This window comes from Oncorhynchus gorbuscha, linkage group LG17 (genome assembly GCF_021184085.1).
Source record: "Oncorhynchus gorbuscha isolate QuinsamMale2020 ecotype Even-year linkage group LG17, OgorEven_v1.0, whole genome shotgun sequence".
NCBI classification, from domain to species: Eukaryota; Metazoa; Chordata; class Actinopteri; order Salmoniformes; family Salmonidae; genus Oncorhynchus; species Oncorhynchus gorbuscha.
Window position 1 is genome coordinate 16,564,125 of NC_060189.1, and position 17,517 is coordinate 16,581,641.

A 17,517-nucleotide genomic window follows, 5' to 3' on the forward strand; every position below is an offset into this window, starting at 1 on the left:
AGGGAAGATTCCCTAGTGGGCTAAGCCGATATGACGGCTTTGATGGACGAAGGGAAGTGGGTGTGGACTGAGAGAGAGCGGGAAAGACAAAAAGGGATCACTACACACAGTTGATAATTATATTCATTGAAATACTAATCCTTTGCACATGAACGCTCACTCATTCTGGAATAATTGCAATCAATATATATTTACACCCATGTGTCGTGATCTTCTCTGTTGGAGTCCGGTCCGTCTGCTGGAGAGTTCCAAGTCTCTCTCTCTCTCTTTCTGTTTCCCTGAAGATCAAATGATTTCGTGGTTAGATGGATACTTCAGGGTACCATTCAGAAATATTCTCATAGAATAGATGTTTCAGCGGTTGTCGGTATTCACTTCCCAGGTTTACATCATTTCTAGCTGCAGACTAGTAATTAGTATCTAAGATTTTCTCTTATTCGGTAGGGTTCGATAGTCTCAGAGTTGAACCGTTTCCAGCCGTGTAGCCAATGCTCCACGTGGTATGGTCAGGAATTCAATAACTATTCGCAATCACTGCTCACGCTGTGGGTTTGCTTAGTCTAAACTATTCGCAATCACAGCCTACGCTGTGGGATTGCTCAGTCTTGGTACTCTAACCTGTGCCAGCTCAGCTGACACCGAGGTATTCATGGTCTAAAGAGGATTTCCTCAGGAGGGGGTTTTATTCGTAACAATAGGAAAGGGCTGTTCCATGACGCCGGGGAGGTCATGGGGGAGGTCATGGGGGAGGGCCAATGACTTTAAACTTTAAAGGAAATATAAACTCTCACATTAAAGGTTTAATATCACATTACATCATTTCACAAATAGTTTAATCTTTACCCATTCATTTAATACAATAATTAGATGCAAACCTCATAACGGAGGCACCTGTATAAACAGAGTAATGTAATGTGGCTGTATTGTCTTTCATTTGGTCGCAAACATGAAAAAGAAAACTGACCGGTCGTAGCTGGCTTCTCCACTGACCGTTTACACATTCTCCAAAACATGGATATTGTTCAGTTCTCAAATTCTGTGATGTAGTAAAAGTTCCTTTGTTCTACTGTCAAACTCTCTCTTTCTCTATACTGCATGGCCGGGGGAGAGAGTCTCCGCCAGGAATTTACGGCCTGAGATAACAGAACCTGGGTTTATGAGAGAGTGAGAGAGAGGGGAAAGGCACAATCTATATCCAGAAAGGTCCACGTCATGACAGCTGTATTCAGGGAGATGTAATGGAATTGTTAGAGAGATGGTGACGTGTGTTGAGCGCCTAGGGGGGACCTGGCCAAGAGAAACAGAGCTACGGTGTGTAACACTGTAAGGAGGTCTATGTGCAGTAGGATAATGCAGCATTTTTACCCTAATCATTTTGATGTGTTGTTTTGCTTCATAATTAACTGAAAATACTGCTTTCAGTCAGAACAATACAAATATTTCGCTATGGGTTGGGTTTTTCGTCCAAACACTTCAGTTGACTTTGTGGAAATTATTGTCTGTCCCCCCCCATTCCAGGTCACTTCCTGCTTTTGAGTCCCTCCGCTTCCTCCAGGGCGTCTAGGAAATGTGAATACTACATCACTAGTCCAGTGGTCTACAGTAGTGGCCCACTGTGCCATCTGCAGCTGGCCCGCTTTGAGCTGGGGCCCACCGCTGGAAACCTCTCAGTCTTAGTGAAACCAGTCGAGTCAGCGTCTGTCATCAGCACAACAGCTCTCAGTGGCAGAGACCAAGATGGCACCAGGTTAGCATGTTTTGATTTTATGCTTGTTTACTTTAACATTCCACACAACTTCTCAACAATCTCTCTTTTGTATTCTTACAGTAGTAGCATTTGCTCAACGAGATTTTTAGTGCGACCATGTGTATCTCACTTGCGGTATTCTACCTTGCATCTTGAGTAAGTTCGTAGCAAATCAAATCAAACTTTATTTGTCACATGCGCTGAATACAACAAGTGTAGATCTTACTGTGAAATGCTTACTTACAAGCCCTTAACCAACAGTGCAGTTCAAGAAGAGTTAAGAAAATATTTCCAAATAAACTAAAGTAACAAAATAAAAATAACAATAACGAGGCTATATATAAGGGGTACCGAGTCTGTGCGGTGGTAGATATTAAACAGCGAGTAGCAGCAGTGTACAAAACAAATAGGGGGATTAATGTAAATAGTCCAGTGGCCATTTGATTAATTTTTCAGCAGTCTTATGGCTTGGGGGTAGAAGCTGTTAAGGAGCCTTTTGGTCCTAGACTTGGTGCTCTGGTACCGCTTACCGTGCGTTAGCAGAGAAAACCGACTATGACTTGGGTGACTGGAGTCTCTGACAATTTTATGGTCTTTCCTCTGACACCGCCTATTATTGTAGATCCTGGATGGCAGGAAGCTTGGCCCCAGTGATATACTGGTCCGTACGCACTACCCTCTCTAGCGCCTTACAGTTAGATGCCAAGCACTTGCCATACCAGGCTGTGATGCAACCTGTCAGGATGCTCTCGATGGTGCAGCTGTATAACGTTTTGAGGATCTGGGGACCAATTGCCCAATCTTTTAGTTTCCTGAGGGGGAATAGGCTTTGTCGTGCCCTCTTCACGACTGTCTTGGTGTGCTTAGACCATGATAGTGACTGGAACGAGCTGCAACAAACACTCAAACTGGACAGTTTTTATCTCACTCTCTTCATTCAAAGACTCAAACATGGACACTCTTACTGACAGTTGTGGCTGCTTTTGCGTGATGTTTTGTTGTCTCTACCCTCTTGCCCTTTGTGCTGTTGTCTGTGCCCAATAATGTTTGTACCATGTTTTGTGCTTCTACCATGTTGTGTTGCTACCAAGCTGTGTTGTCATATGTTGCTGCCTTGCTATGTTGTTGTCTTAGGTCTTTATTTATATAGTGTTGTGTTGTCTCTCTTGTCGTGATGTGTTTTGTCCTATATTTATATGTTATTTAAAAAAATAAATAATCCCAGCCCCCGTCCCCGTAGGAGGTCTTTTGCCTTTTGGTAGGCCGTCATTGTAAATAACAATTTGTTCTTAACTGACTTGCCTAGTTAAATGAAGGTTAAATATATATATTTTTTAAATGTTATGATAGATCGTTGGTGATGTGGATACCAAGGAACTTGAAACTCTCGACCTGCTCCACTACAGCCCCTTCGATGTTAATGCCTGTTCGGCCCGCCTTTTCCTGTAGTCCACGATCAGCTCCTTTGTCTTGCTGACATTGAGGGAGAGGTTGTTGTCCTGGCATCACACTGCCAGGTCTCTGACCTCCTCCCTATAGGCTGTCTCACCGTTGTCGGTGATTAGGCCTACCACTGTTGTGTTGTCAGCAAACTTATTGTTGGTGTTGGAGTCGTGTTTGGCCACGCAGTCGTGGGTGAACAGGGAGTACAGAAGGGGACTAAGTACGCACCCCTGAGGGGCCCCAGCGTTGAGGATCAGCGTGGCAGACGTGTTGTTGCCTACCCTTACCACCTGGGGGCAGCCCGTCAGGAAGTTCAGGATCCAGTTGCAAAGGGAGGTGTTTAGTCCCAGGATCCTTAGCTTAAGGATAAGCTTCGTGGGCACTACAGTGTTGAACGCTGAGCTGTAGTCAATCAACAGCATTCTCACATAGGTGTTCCTTTTGTCCAGGTGGGAAAGGATAGTGTAGGAGTGCGAGTGAAATTGTGTCATCTGTGGATCTGTTGGGGTGGTATGCAAATTGGCGTGGGTCAAGGGTATCCAGGAGGATGCTGTTGATGTGAGCCATGACCAGCCTTTCAAAGCACTTCATGGCTACCGACGTGAGTGCTACGGGGGCGGTAATCATTTAGGCAGGTTACATTCGCTTCCTTGGGCACAGGGACCATGGCTGTCTGTTTGAAACATGTAGGTATTACAGACTCGGTGAGGGAGAGGTTGAAAATGTCAGAGTATAACCTTGATATATACAGGTACATTTGTACATAGTAGCTATGAACAGAGCTGAGGTATTAATAGAAGTGGACAGTTAAGAGCATCTCTTGAATAAAGGCATACACGTCATGAAAAAAACAAACTAATCAGGGTTTAATCTTGGATTTGAAAGGTGATGTACACGTATTTAATTTAGCTCTTCTCATATCTTAGTCAATCATCACTACCTAAATTGGTTTGGGAGTCCTCTTCTAACGTGAGATAGCTAATCTCTAAATATCCATCGGTGGGCCATATGCTGCTAGGTTCTCTGACAGGTCTCAGATAAAAGGATTAGAGAATTACTGGATTTCTCGGTTCCAAATGAAAGTGGTTTAAGATGCCATGTAGTGGGGACTCATACCTACTGTGTTGTCGTTGAGCTCAGGGAATCTCAGTTAGATGGTTATTGTATGGTACTGCAGGAGCAGAAACAGCATTAGAGCCAATGGGAAATCAATATTCCCACTGGGCAAAGATGTCAATTCAATGTCTTTTCCACGTTGGTTCAACATAATTTCATTGAAATGATGTGGAAACAACATTAATTCAACTAGTGTGTGACCAGTGGGCTTGAAGCACATATTCAACCGCAAAGACCAGGTTTTTTCCCAATGGTTTGCAAAGAAGGGCATATATTGGTAGATGGGTAAAAAAAGCAGAAATTGAATATCCCTTTGAGCATGGTGCAGTTATTAATTACACTTTGGATGGTATATCACTGCACATAGTCACTACAAAGGTACAGGCGACCTTCCTTACTAAGTTGCCGGAGAGGAAGGAAACAGTTGCAGAGATTAATGGCTGTGATAAGAGATAACAGAGGATCAACAACATTGTAGTTACATCACAATACTGACAGAGTGAAAATAAATTGTTTACATTTAAAAAATTATATTTATCTTATTTTTTAGCCCTTTTTCTCCCCAATTTGTAGTTACAGTCTTGTCTCATCACTGCAACTCCCGTACAGACTCGGGAGAGGTGATGGTCAAGAGCTGTGCATCCTCCGAAACACAACCCAACCAAGCCGCACTGCTTCTTTGACACAATGCCCACTTAACCCAGAAGCCAGTGTGTCAGAGGAAATACTGTACACCTGGTGACCATGTCAGCATGCCCTGTGCATGGCCCGCCACAGGAGTCACTAGTATGCGATGGAACAAGAACATCCCTGCCGACCAAATCCTCCCCTAACCAAGACAACAGTGGGTCTATTGTACCCTGCACCATGGGTCTCCCAGTCACTGCAGGCTGCGACAGAGCCTGGACTCGAACCCAGGTTCTCTAGTGGCACAGATAACATTGCAATGCAGTGCCTTTGACCACTGCACCACCCGGGAGGCCACAAATATTTTAAAACATGCATCCTGTTAGCAATAAGGCACAGAAGTAAAACTGTAAAACATGTGGCAAAGAAATTAACTTTTTGTCCTGAATACAAAGCATTATGTTTTGGGCAAGTCCAACACATCACTGAGTAGCACTCTTCATATTTTCAAGTATGGTGGTGGCTGCATCATGTTATGGGTATGCTTGATATCGGCATGGACTAGGGTGTTTTTAGGATAAAAATAAACAGAATAGAGCTAAACACAGGCAAAATCATAGAGGAAAACTTGGTTCAGACACTGTGTAACAAATTCACCTTTCACCAGGATAATTACGTAAAACATAAGGCCAAATATTCACTGGAGTTGCTTACCAAGACGACAATGAATGTTCCTGAGTGGCCTAGTTACAGTGTTGACATTAATCGTCTTGAAAATCTACGGCAAGACTTGAAAGACTTGAATGATCAACAACCAACTTGACAGAGCTTGAAGAGTTTTTTAAAGAATAATGTGCAAATATTGGACTATCCAGGTGTGCAAAGCTCTTAGGGACTTAGAGTGTCTAGTTTGAGAAACAAATTACTCGCAAGTCCTCAACTGGCAGCTTCATTAAATTGTACACGAAAAACACCAGTCTCAACGTTAACAGTGAAGAGTCAACTCTGGGATGCTGGCTTTCTAGGCAGAGTTGCAAAGAAAAAGCCATATCTTAGACTGGCCAATAAAAATAAAATATTAAGATGGGCAATAGAACACAGACACTGGACAGAGGAACTCTGACTAGAAGGCCAGTCTCTCGGAGTCACCTCTTCACTGTTCATGTTGAGACTGGTGTTTTGCTGGTACTATTTAATGAATCTGCCAGTTGAGGACTTGTGAAGCACCTGTTTCTCATACTAGACACTAATGTACTTGTCCTCTTGCTCAGTTGTGCACCGGGGCTTCCCACTCCTCTTTCTATTCTGGTTAGAACCAGTTAGTGCTGTTCTGTGAAGGGAGTAGTACACAGCTTGGTACGATATCTTCAGTTTCTTGCCAATTTCTTGCATGGAATAGCCGTAATTTCTCAGAACAAGAATAGACTGACGAGTTTCAGAAAAAAGGACTTTGTTTCTGGCCATTTTGAGCCGAAAATCGAACCCACAAATGCTGATGCTCCAGATATTCATCTAGTCTAAAGAAGGCCAATGCCAACGTGCCATTGGAGCACAGAAATGATGGTTGCTGATAATGGGCCTCTGTACACCTATGTAAAAAAATAAACCATAAAAAAATCTGCCGATTCCAGCTACAATAGTCATTTACAACATTAACAATATCTACACAGTATGTCTGATCAATTTGATGTTATTTTAATGGACAAAAAATGTGTTTTCTTTAAAAAACAAGGACATTTCTAAGTGACCCCAAACTTTTGAACGGTAATGTAGATGCAACATACTTCTCTCATTAAAGTAAAGTTGTTTATCTACTTACTGCACAGATGGCCAAACACTGTTTGGGACAATAGACAAGGCTGTTTAGATACTTATTTGAACAGAAAGTCCTTTCAACATTTTGCCGTCCAGACACACAAACAAACACGCAGAAACACACATACATACTACAGACACACACACTTAACCCACTGTTTGCTATGAATAGGGCCCAGTGGGAGGTGCTGGAGGCGGTTATTGGAGAGGTGGATGAGCCCTTCCAGGTGACCCTACTCTACTCCACCTGCCTGGGGAAGGAACAGGCTTCTCTGGCCCTCGACTCCTTGGACCTCAGAGACTGTGACATGGGTATGTTCTGATCTACATATCCAAACGTCAATAGAAAAATCTAAATGCAATGCTATTTTTACTTTAGCGTATAATGGGGGACTAAACCAGAAGTTAAATGTGAGCTCTTTCTTGTTCCAGGTCACCATGACTTAGAGCTAGGCACAGACTGTGACGAGAGCAAGTCTTTCCACTGTGACTTGGGCAGCTGCATTGACAAGACTAGTGTGTGTGACTTCCACGGTGACTGCCCCCTAGGGGAAGATGAGGGATTTATCTGTGGTGAGTCTGTGAGGGCATCAACAGTGCAACAACATTACATTACATTACTCATGGGCCAGGAAAAACTCTGGGCCCTGTGTACTGCATGTGTACATTGTATCTAATCTTTCCAAGAAACAAGAAACATGTTGTTTATCTTTTATCTAAACTTCATACTTTGAGAAATACGATTAAGTTGTGTAATATTCTGATCTTTCAGATAGGTACGGAAGAGTATTAGGGCCAATTCAAGAGAGAAAACAAAAACTATGAATTATTTTTATTTATTTTTGCACTGAGAATATTTTTTCTAAGTGCCAATATTTCGAGAATAAAGTGACAATATTTCAAGAATAATTTGAAAGAAAAAATTGAAGACAAAGTGCCATTATTTTCCGAATAATGTGGCAGTTATATTTCAAGTTTAAAGTAGGGGATTTGGTTAATTACATGATTCCTGGCTACCTGTTGCTGTGCAAGCCACCATAGAAAGGCCGGAGTTAGATAACGTGGTAAAACTATAATTATCACATTTGAGGTAAGACCCAGATGCAGACGAAATCAAATGAACAACAGTTTATTAATCCAACAGGAGCAGGCAAAAGACAGGTCAAGGGCAGGCAGGGGTCCGTAATCCAGATAGGTGGGGCAAAGGTACAGGACGGCAGGCAGGATCAGGGTCAGGGCAGCCAGAAAAGGTCAAAAACAGTGAAAACTAGAAAACAGGAACAATCGAGAGACAGGAACAGAGGGAAAAACGCTTGACGAAACAAAACTAAACAAAACGAATTGGCAACAGACAAACAGAGAACACAGGTATAAATACACAGGGGAAAATGGGGATGATGGGCAACACCTGGAGGGTTGGTGGAGACAATCACAAAGACAGGTGAAACAGATCAGGGTGTGACAATCATTTAGAATTGGCTTTATTATTATAAGTATTATGAACCTTAAGGAGTTTGTGCCGCAGATTGGGTCTTTTCAGAAGGAGGAACCACCTTTGTGCAATTCAGAGATGTTTTGTAGTAAAGCAATACACTATAAGACAGATAATCAAGATGATCGATGGCCAGGTCAAGGTGTGGAGCTTAGGCGCGCACAACGCATGAGATGATGGCAATACACAACCAAAGGTCCCAACGTGCTATGGCATATGGACGGATATGATAAAATGAAACCATATGGTATTGCAATACAGGGCTTCATAGATGGCTTTAGCCTTTATGTTTTGTGGATGGAAGCTTACACCACAAACAATGACCCAAAGACAATAGCAGATTACTTCATTACATGTGTTACGCGTTTGGGAGCGTGGCCAGAGAGGGTCTGTGCTGACAAGAGGTACGGAAAATGGGCACATAGAAAAAATGCAGGTGTTTCTACTCAGAAACCACAATGACAGTTTTGCCAAAGATTGAAGTTTCCTTTATGGATGTAACACTGTAAACCTGTGAATTGAATCATGGTGGGCATATTAAGAAAACAAAGTGTGCAGTTCTGGATGAAGAACCTCTTCCAAAACCTCTTCCTGGATAGAAGTTTAATACAGTTCTGCTTCCCTAAACGTGTGCAGGTAATAATTATGTTGATTATACCTTACTGATGAAACAATCACACACACCCCACCAGCAGCTATTCTTAACACTTGTTTTTATTATCTGCATTAAATTGGTGATATTATTTATTATTGGTGAGCTTGTGCAGTGACCTTGGCCTAAACTTACCATGTTAATAAGTTCAGTTCAGGGTAATGCCGATCAGTGATGAAATGTTCAGCTCTGATGACTGGGTGGTTGAAGATGATGGGGATATCTGTGCTGACTGTGTAATCAGTGATGCTTGGCCCATGCTGACTGACCTCTGATACTTGGTTTTCATCCTAGACAATGAACTCAGTGCTGTCATATTCATCATCATCGTGAGACACATCACTCAAAGGCTCAGAGATGGAAGTGTCTTCAAGTCTCTTGCAATGGCTTAGTTACAATGTAGAAACTCAACTTGGGTATCTTGACTGTCTCATATATTGTACCAGTGGAAAAATCACCTGGAAGTCTGTTTGAAGTCCCACAACTCAAAGCCAGTCTCAAGGCTGGATTGTCCAGTGCGGAAGAAAATATCCTTTCCCTCTTTCAGGATCTCAGTAACTCCTGCACTGCAGTCCAAACCAACCTTTCTGGTGCCTCCTCCTTGCTTTGCTCTGACTTGTTTGGTGTCCTTGTTACCAGTGTGAATCCACTCTACTTCAATACTGCGAGTCCTTGATCTTCCTCTGGTCTAACTCTGGTCTGCTTCCTCTGATCTTCCTGGGGTGTGGATGTGGATAACTGCATAGAAAACAGCTTTTGAAAATAAAACTTGCTTAAATAATCACAACACAGTAAAGCAAAGGCATAGGTCATTTCAGCAGACAAGAAAAACTGACCAAAATCGACTGTCTTGCAATATTATCATGCAGCAGGAGGTGACAATACTGTTTTTAGAATAACATTAATTAATCATTAATAATCCTTAGAGCAGCTATATCCCTCCAAATTGTTCAAAATGTGCAATGGTGGTTATCTTTATCCCTGACACTTGTTTTTCAAATATAAGTTAAATATTCAACAACAACAAAAATGTCCAGAACAATCCTATCAAGAAAATGCTGTGGCAAGAGCACTCTGCTAGGTGGCTTCATAACTATACATAGCTGTTCACAAATAAGATGCTTCATTATGATGAAATTCACTAAAGTACTTTATACAGTGGTACTTTATACAGTGGTACTTTATACAGGGGTACTTTATACAGTGGTGTAAAGTACTTAAATAGTACTTTTTAAAACATTTTTACTTAAGTCGTTTCTTGAGGTACCTGTACTTTACTATTTCTATTTTTTTAGTTTTACTCCACTACATTCCTAAAGAAAAGATTCACTTTTTACTCCCATACATTTTTCCTGACACCAAAAAGTACATGTTACATTTATAATGCTCAGGCGGGACAGAATGATGGTCAAATTCACGCACCTATCAATGTAACGGGTAATCATTCCTACTGCATCTGATCTGGCAGACTCACTAAACACAAATCCTGCGTTTGTAAATGATATCTGAGTGTTGGTGTGCGATTCTGGAACAAGCAGTGAATGGGAGTCTATTGGGCGCAGGCACAAAAACCCAACATTAGCACGAATTTCGCAAACAAGAAGTACAACATTACATATCTTTTCCGAGATGTGAGATAACTAACTTTCTATCTGTAATATCAAATATGCTTTGGAATCATGACATTACATACTTTCCAGGAAAATAGGTATGCTTCTCTACACATACATTGACTTTGAGAAGGGGTTGTGTGACAAGATGCTTGGCATCCGCGTGATGCAGCATGATAAACTGAACGTTATTCATTCGTTGGATTCCTATACATCTCTATTTCAGTTTAAGGGTCTTTATTGGCATGGGAAACATGTTTACATTGTCAAAGCAAGTGAAATAGACAGTAAACAGAAGTGAAATAAACTATAAATGTACACTAAATATTACACTCACAAAAGTTCCAAAAGAATAAAGACATTTCAAATGTCATATTATGTCTATATAGAGTGTTGTAACGATGTGCAAATAGAGTACAAAAGGGAAAATAAATAAACAGAAATAGGCGTTGTATTAACAATGGTGTTTGTTCTTCACTGGTTGCCCTTTTCTTGTGGCAACAGGTCACAAATATTGCTGCTGTGATGGCACAGTGTGGAATTTTTAAACGAATAGATATGGTAGATTATCAAAATTGGATTTGTTTTTGCGAATTCTTTGTGGGTCTGTGTAACCTGAGGGAAATTTGTGTCTCTAATATGGTCATACATTTGGCAGGAGGTTAGGAAGTGCAGCTCAGTTTCCACCTCATTTTTGTAGGCAGGGTGCACATAGCCTTTCTTCCCTTGAGAACCAGGTCGGCCTTCGGCGGCTTTTCTCAATATCAAGGCTATGCTCACTGAGACTGTACAAAGTCAAAGATTTCCTTATCTTTTTGTTTTCTCATGGTTTGTTTGGGTCTAATTGTGTTGCTGTCATGGACAGGAACAGCTTGTTTAGGGGGCTCTTCTCCAGTTCATCTCTCTGTAGGTGATGGCTTTGCTATGAAAGATTTGGGATTTGCTTCCTTTTAGGTGGTTGTAGAACTTAATGGCTTTTTTTCTAGATTTAGATCATTAGCGGGTGTCGTCCTAATTCTGTTCTGCGTGCATTATTTGGTGTTTTACGTTGTACACAGAGGATAGTTTTGCAGAATTTTGCATGCATACAGTAGTCTCAATTTGGTGATGGTCCCATTTTGTGAATTCTTGGTTGGCGGACAGACCCCAGATCTCACAACCATAAAGGGCAATGGGTTCTATAACTGATTCAATTATTTTTAGCCAGATCTAATTGGTATGTCAAATTTTATGTTCCTTTTGATGGCTTAGAAGGCCCTTCTTGACTTGTCTCTCAGACTGTTCACAGCTTTGTGGAAGTTACCTGTGGTGCTGATGTTTAGGCCGAGGTTTGTACAGTGTTTTGTGTGCTCTATGGCAACTTTGTCTAGATGGAATTTGTATTCGTGGTCCTGGCAAATTGACTTTTTTTGGACACCATTATTTTTGTCTTACTGAGATTTACTGTCAGGGCCCAGGTCTGACAGATTCTGTGCAGAAGATCTAGGTGCTGCTGTAGGCCTTCCTACGTTTGGGACAGAAGGACCAGATCATCAGAAAACAGCTGACATTTGATGTCAGATTGTTCTAGTGCCCTCGTCAATTAATGTACAGTACATGCAGTTGAAGTCAGAAGTTTACATACACTCAGGTTGGAGTCATTAAAACTTGTTTTTCAACCACTCCACAACTTTCTTGTTAATTAACAAACTATAGTTTTGGCAAATCGGTTAGGACATCTACTTTGTGCATGACACAAGGTGTATGAAGGTGTATGATCGCAAACCCCATGAACGTATGGCCGTAATCCAGGCAATGGAGGAGGCATATCGTAACATTCCAGTCTTTTCAGGGGTGGATGCGTCATGCCAGAAGATATTTCTCCACTGTCTGACCAAGGAGAATATCGCCTGTGATGTTGATGAAAATCTGTGGCCGGACAAAAACAACATATATGATTGATTTTGTTTCCGCAATGGAGTTTTTGTTTCTTGACTTCTGATTTAGAATTGACTGTATTTTGGCAATTTCCAAATGCCTGAAGGTACCACGTTCATCTGTAGAAACAATAGTATGCAAGTATAAACACCATGGGACCACGCAGCCATCACCACCGGTCAGGAAGGAGACGCGTTCGGAGATTAACATACTTTGGAGCAAAAAGTGCAAATCAATCCCAGATAAACAGCAAAGGACCTTGTGAAGATGCTGGAGGAAACAGGTTTCAAAAGTATCTATATCCACAGCCAAACGAGTCCTATATCGACATAACCTGAAAGGCCGCTCAGCAAGGAAGAAGCCACTGCTCCAAAATCGACCCAAAAAAGCCAGACTACGGTTTGCAACTGCACATGGGGACAAAGATGGTACTTTTTGGAGAAATGTCCTCTGGTCTGATGAAACAAAAATAAAACTGTTTGGCCATAATGACCATTGTTATATTTGGGGGAAAACGGGGATGCTTTCAAGCTGAAGAACACCATCTCAACCGTGATGCACGGGGGTGGTAGCATCATGTTGTGGGGGTGCTTTGCTGCAGGAGGGACTGGTGCACTTCACAAAATAGATGGCACCATGAGGAAGGATAATTATGTGGATATATTGAAGCAACATCTCGAGACATCAGTTAAAGCTTGGTCGCAAATGGTTCTTCCAAATGGACATTGATCCCAAACATACTTCCAAAGTTGTGGCAAAATGGCTTAAGGACAACAAAGTCAAGGTATTGGAGTGGCCATCACAAAGCCCTGACTTCAATCCTATAGAAAATGTATGGTGAGAACTGAAAAAGCGTGTGCGAGCAAGGAGGCCTATAATCCTGACTCGGTTACACCAGCTCTGTCATCAACTCAAGTATGACAATTGAATACTTTTCCACCACTGTGTGTGTATGTGTATATATCAAATAAATTTTATTGGTCACACACATATTTAGCATCTGTTGGCAGTATAGCGAAATGCTTATATTAGACACGGAACAAAAATATAAAACGCCACACAATTTCAACGATTTTACTGAGTTCCAGTTGATATCAAGAAATCAGTCAATTTATATAAATTCATTAGGCACTAATCTATGGATTTCACATAGATTTCAAATGATTGAAAAAATTATTGAGTTAATAAAGCCGCATACAAACATGGTCTCTTTTTTGCTTTCTTGAGTAAGGCAGCTCCAAAATGCAGGTGTTTCAGCCTAGCTCAATTCTTTCTGTGGTGGTTGGGCAGCCAGTGTAGATGTTGGTAATGTTCGCTAGTTGCGGTGTGATTGGCTTAGTGTTCTGTCACTCAAGGGGACACTACGTCACCAACAAGTCTAAGGGCAGAGCTCAAAAATTCAAAACCGTTGGGTGCTGCCATAGAGTTACATTAGAAGTGCCCATCCAAGAAGGCTCATTGGCTACAGATCAAATCTACAGTAGCTTTGATTGGACTGATCATGTCAACATTATACTTTCTAAATCTTAGCTAGCAGTCATTATCATGAATCAGGTTGACTTTCTACTGGCAAATCCTTTTTAATCCTTATCATATGAAGAGAAATAATGAAGAGAAATCATAGATAAAACATTTCGCTGCTCATCGGCCAGTGGACATAAACATTGCACAACAAGTTGGAAATTGCAAATTCAACAATGAGTAGTTTGGAAGAAATCAGTGACTAACTGCAAGCATTGCAAAGCAATCACTGGCCTGCTATTCAGTGGAGTGGCTGTGTGTCTTTTCCAAGCTTAAAATGATAAACATTCAAAGTTGGCCATGATTTGTGCCAAGCTCAAAACAGCTGTTAACTCGGAACTGCAAAATATGACTTCAGTGAGTTTAAGACAACTGGGAACTCGGGGAAAAAGCAAGTTCTGACTAGGAAGTTTTGAAGGGTTGTCTAACTCGGAATTGTAAATCCAGAACTCTGGCTTCTTTCTAGAGCTACGACCTGAAGATCACTGACGTCATCATGACTCAACCTTGAGTTCACGGTTGTCTTGAAAGCACCATAAATGCAGAGAATGCCAGACTTTGATGACAATGTTTGGTGACAAAATTTTCCCACAAAGGATTGCTGCGTCACCTTCCTGTTCAAGTGAGCACATCACAACAAGTTGAGTCCAAAAATGTATTGTATGTTGCTGCATAAATTATGTAATATGCCAGGGAGATATGTATACTGTATCTAAGAAAGTAATACTAAATGTATGTTGTGTAGTAAGCTGTTAGTAGCCCACGTGCCTCACCCTAATAATTTGGTCTATTTTCCCCTCTTAATTTTGCCTACTGCTTTCATTGTCTGCGTATATGCCCCCTTTATTTATCCTACGGTTCTGACTTGGTGTACAGGGAGAACACCGTAAGAACGGCCCATGTTCTGAATTCTGTCGCTGTACATTTCAAAAGTGCTGAACAAATAGTCATATTGACTACGTCGGTCCTAGCTCGCTCATTAAAGTCTTAATCTAAATTACGGATTTCCCCTTATCCGCTTGTCATCCCCTTATGCCATAGTTTATACATCTCAATTGTCCATCTCAGCAGAAACAACATTTGTTTAAGTAGGTCAGCCATATCAGCTATTTTTTTAAAGGCAGTAAATGAGGCTGAATGTACTGTTTCGCTGCCAGACAAGGGTGCTCTGATAGCCAGGTGTAGCAGTGGTAAAGTGTCCTGTTGGGACTGCTGTTGGGTCAGCTTTATATAGGCCCTAACAGTTTGTGGGAACCATTTGTCACCATTTAGTGTTGTGTTGTGTAGTGGCTTTGTTGGCATGCAGCCAACATTATTATTTTTTTGCCCCACCAAGATTTACATGCTATAATCGCCACTGGTCACCACCATGCCTCACTGTAGGGATAACGCCAGGTTTCTGCTCAGATGTGATGCTTGGCATTCAGGCCAAGAGTTCAATCTTGGTTTCATCATATCAGAGAATCTTGTTTCTCATGGTCTGAGAGTCCTCTAGGTGCCTTTTGGCAAACTCCAAGAGGTCTGTCATGTGCCTTTTACTGAGGAGTGGCTTCTGTCTGGCCACTCTACCATCAGGGCCGGTTGTGACACAGCCTGTAATCAAACCAGGGTCTGTAGTGACGCCTCTAGCACTGAGATGCAGTGCCTTAGAATACTGCGCCACTCGGGAGCCCTTTTGCTAAGTTTGGCTGGGTGACCAGCTCTAGGAGGAGTTTTGGTGCTTCCATACTTCTTCCATTTAAGAATGATGTAAGCCACTGTGTTCTTGGGAACCTTGAATGCTGCAGACATTATTTTGTACCCTTCCCCAGTTTTGTCCCTCGACACAATTCTGTCTCGGTGCTCTACGGACAATTCCTTCGACCTCATAGCTTTGTTTTTGCTCTGACATGCACTGTCAAATGTGGGACCTTATATAGACAGGTGTGTGCCTTTCCAAATCATGTCCAATCAATTGAATTTACCACAGGTGGACTCCAATCAAGTTGTAGAAACATCTCAAGGATAATCAATGTAAATAGGTTGCACCCGAGCTCAATTTCGAGTCTCATTACAAAGAGTCTTAATACTGAATAAGGTATTTCTGTTTTTTTTTAAATATATATTTTATAAATGTACAACATTTATAATAACCTGTTTTCACTTCGTCATTATGGGGTAATGTGTGTAAATTGATGATAAAGAATATTTATTTAATCAATTTTAGAGTAAGGCTGTAATGTAACAAAAGGTGGAAAAGGGAAGGGGTCTGAATACCCCTATTGCGAACACACCACCTCCAGAACACCCCTATTGCGAACACACCTTTTGCTCCTCCAACTTTGAGAGGGATTCTTCTGCGACCCCACGGTCGTGCAGGAAATCCGAGTTGTTAATGATTGACATCTTCAAGAAGCTGGACCTCTAGCTACATATGTCATGTAAATAGTTAGATGTTAGCATATCTAGAGGTGACAAAAAAGTTGTCAAATTTACTTTAGATGTGACAATACGTAGAATGTATGCACGCATGACTGTAAGACGCTTTGGATAAAAGCGTCTGCTAAATGGCATATATTATTATTATTATTACAATGTTTTCATTAGCAAACAAAGTTCATAAAAATAGCCATTAATGCTAATGTTAGCTAGCTATCTATCATTCACTGATCTCTCAATCTAGCTAGCTAACATTATACTGCATCTAAAGTCAATCTGGTGACATAGAAATGACGACAAATGTATTTCTGCTAATTATTTGCTTCCTTTTGTGATGTCATTTACCCAAGCCACTGTAATGAACAAACTAGATTTACATCTCACCTGTGTCCTGTTGGGATAAATAAATTGTAAAAAATCGGGAAGAGATAGAAAGTACATATGGGCCACTGAGTGTTTGGGACGCGGCGATGCAGACGGTTAGCAGGCCTGTGCTAACAAACTAACAGATTAGCAGGCCGGGGTAAACAAGGTAGTAGTTAGCGGACCTGGGCTAAACAAGCTAGCAGTTAGCAGGCCGAATTAGCAAGCAAGGAGATAGCGAGGGCTAGAGAGTTAGCCTTTGGGGGACGTCGCGATGGGGTGTCTGTTTATTCCTCTTCATGCGGTGACATCGATAGACCGGTCATGGGTCCGGGTATTGTAGCCCAGGAGTATGCTACGGTGGCAGCACAGGGGCTCTGGCCGGGCTAGCTTCAAGCTACGTGGGTGGAAACGCTAGCCAGGAGTAATCAACCAGGGTTGCGGTTTAGATCGATAGCTAGTTGTGAAGATCCAGCTGAAAAATTTTCCGTTTGCGGTGGGAATCCGGGGATAAAAAAATAGGTCCGTTATAACGGAGGAGACATGGGATAAAAATAGGTCCGTTATGTAAAACTTCTTTTAGAAGATCCTCCCTGGGCGGAATCTCTGGTTAGCGTCGCGTTGTTCGAACTGGCGAGAGCTTTCCGAGCTAAAGGTTAGCTGATGACCGGTTAGCTGAAGACCGCTAGCATAGCTGGTGGTTAGCTGGCTAGCTTCAGTTGAGGGGTTCCAGTTCCGAAGTAAATATAAATACTTTAGGAAAAAGTAGCTACATTGGGTGAGGCGGGTTGCAGGA

At 41.7% G+C, this 17,517-nt stretch overlaps 1 protein-coding gene across 2 annotated transcripts in view; it reads left to right on the forward strand.

The window, feature by feature from the left end:
- LOC124001883 (leukocyte tyrosine kinase receptor-like) overlaps window positions 1-17,517 on the forward strand; it is an 84,613-nt gene that overhangs the window by 22,926 nt on the left and 44,170 nt on the right. For both annotated transcript variants that reach the window (XM_046309015.1, XM_046309016.1), the window contains exons 4-6: window positions 1,519-1,747; window positions 6,921-7,060; window positions 7,181-7,321. In XM_046309015.1, the coding sequence (XP_046164971.1) occupies window positions 1,519-1,747; window positions 6,921-7,060; window positions 7,181-7,321 (510 nt within the window). The remainder of the gene's footprint in view (window positions 1-1,518; window positions 1,748-6,920; window positions 7,061-7,180; window positions 7,322-17,517) is intronic.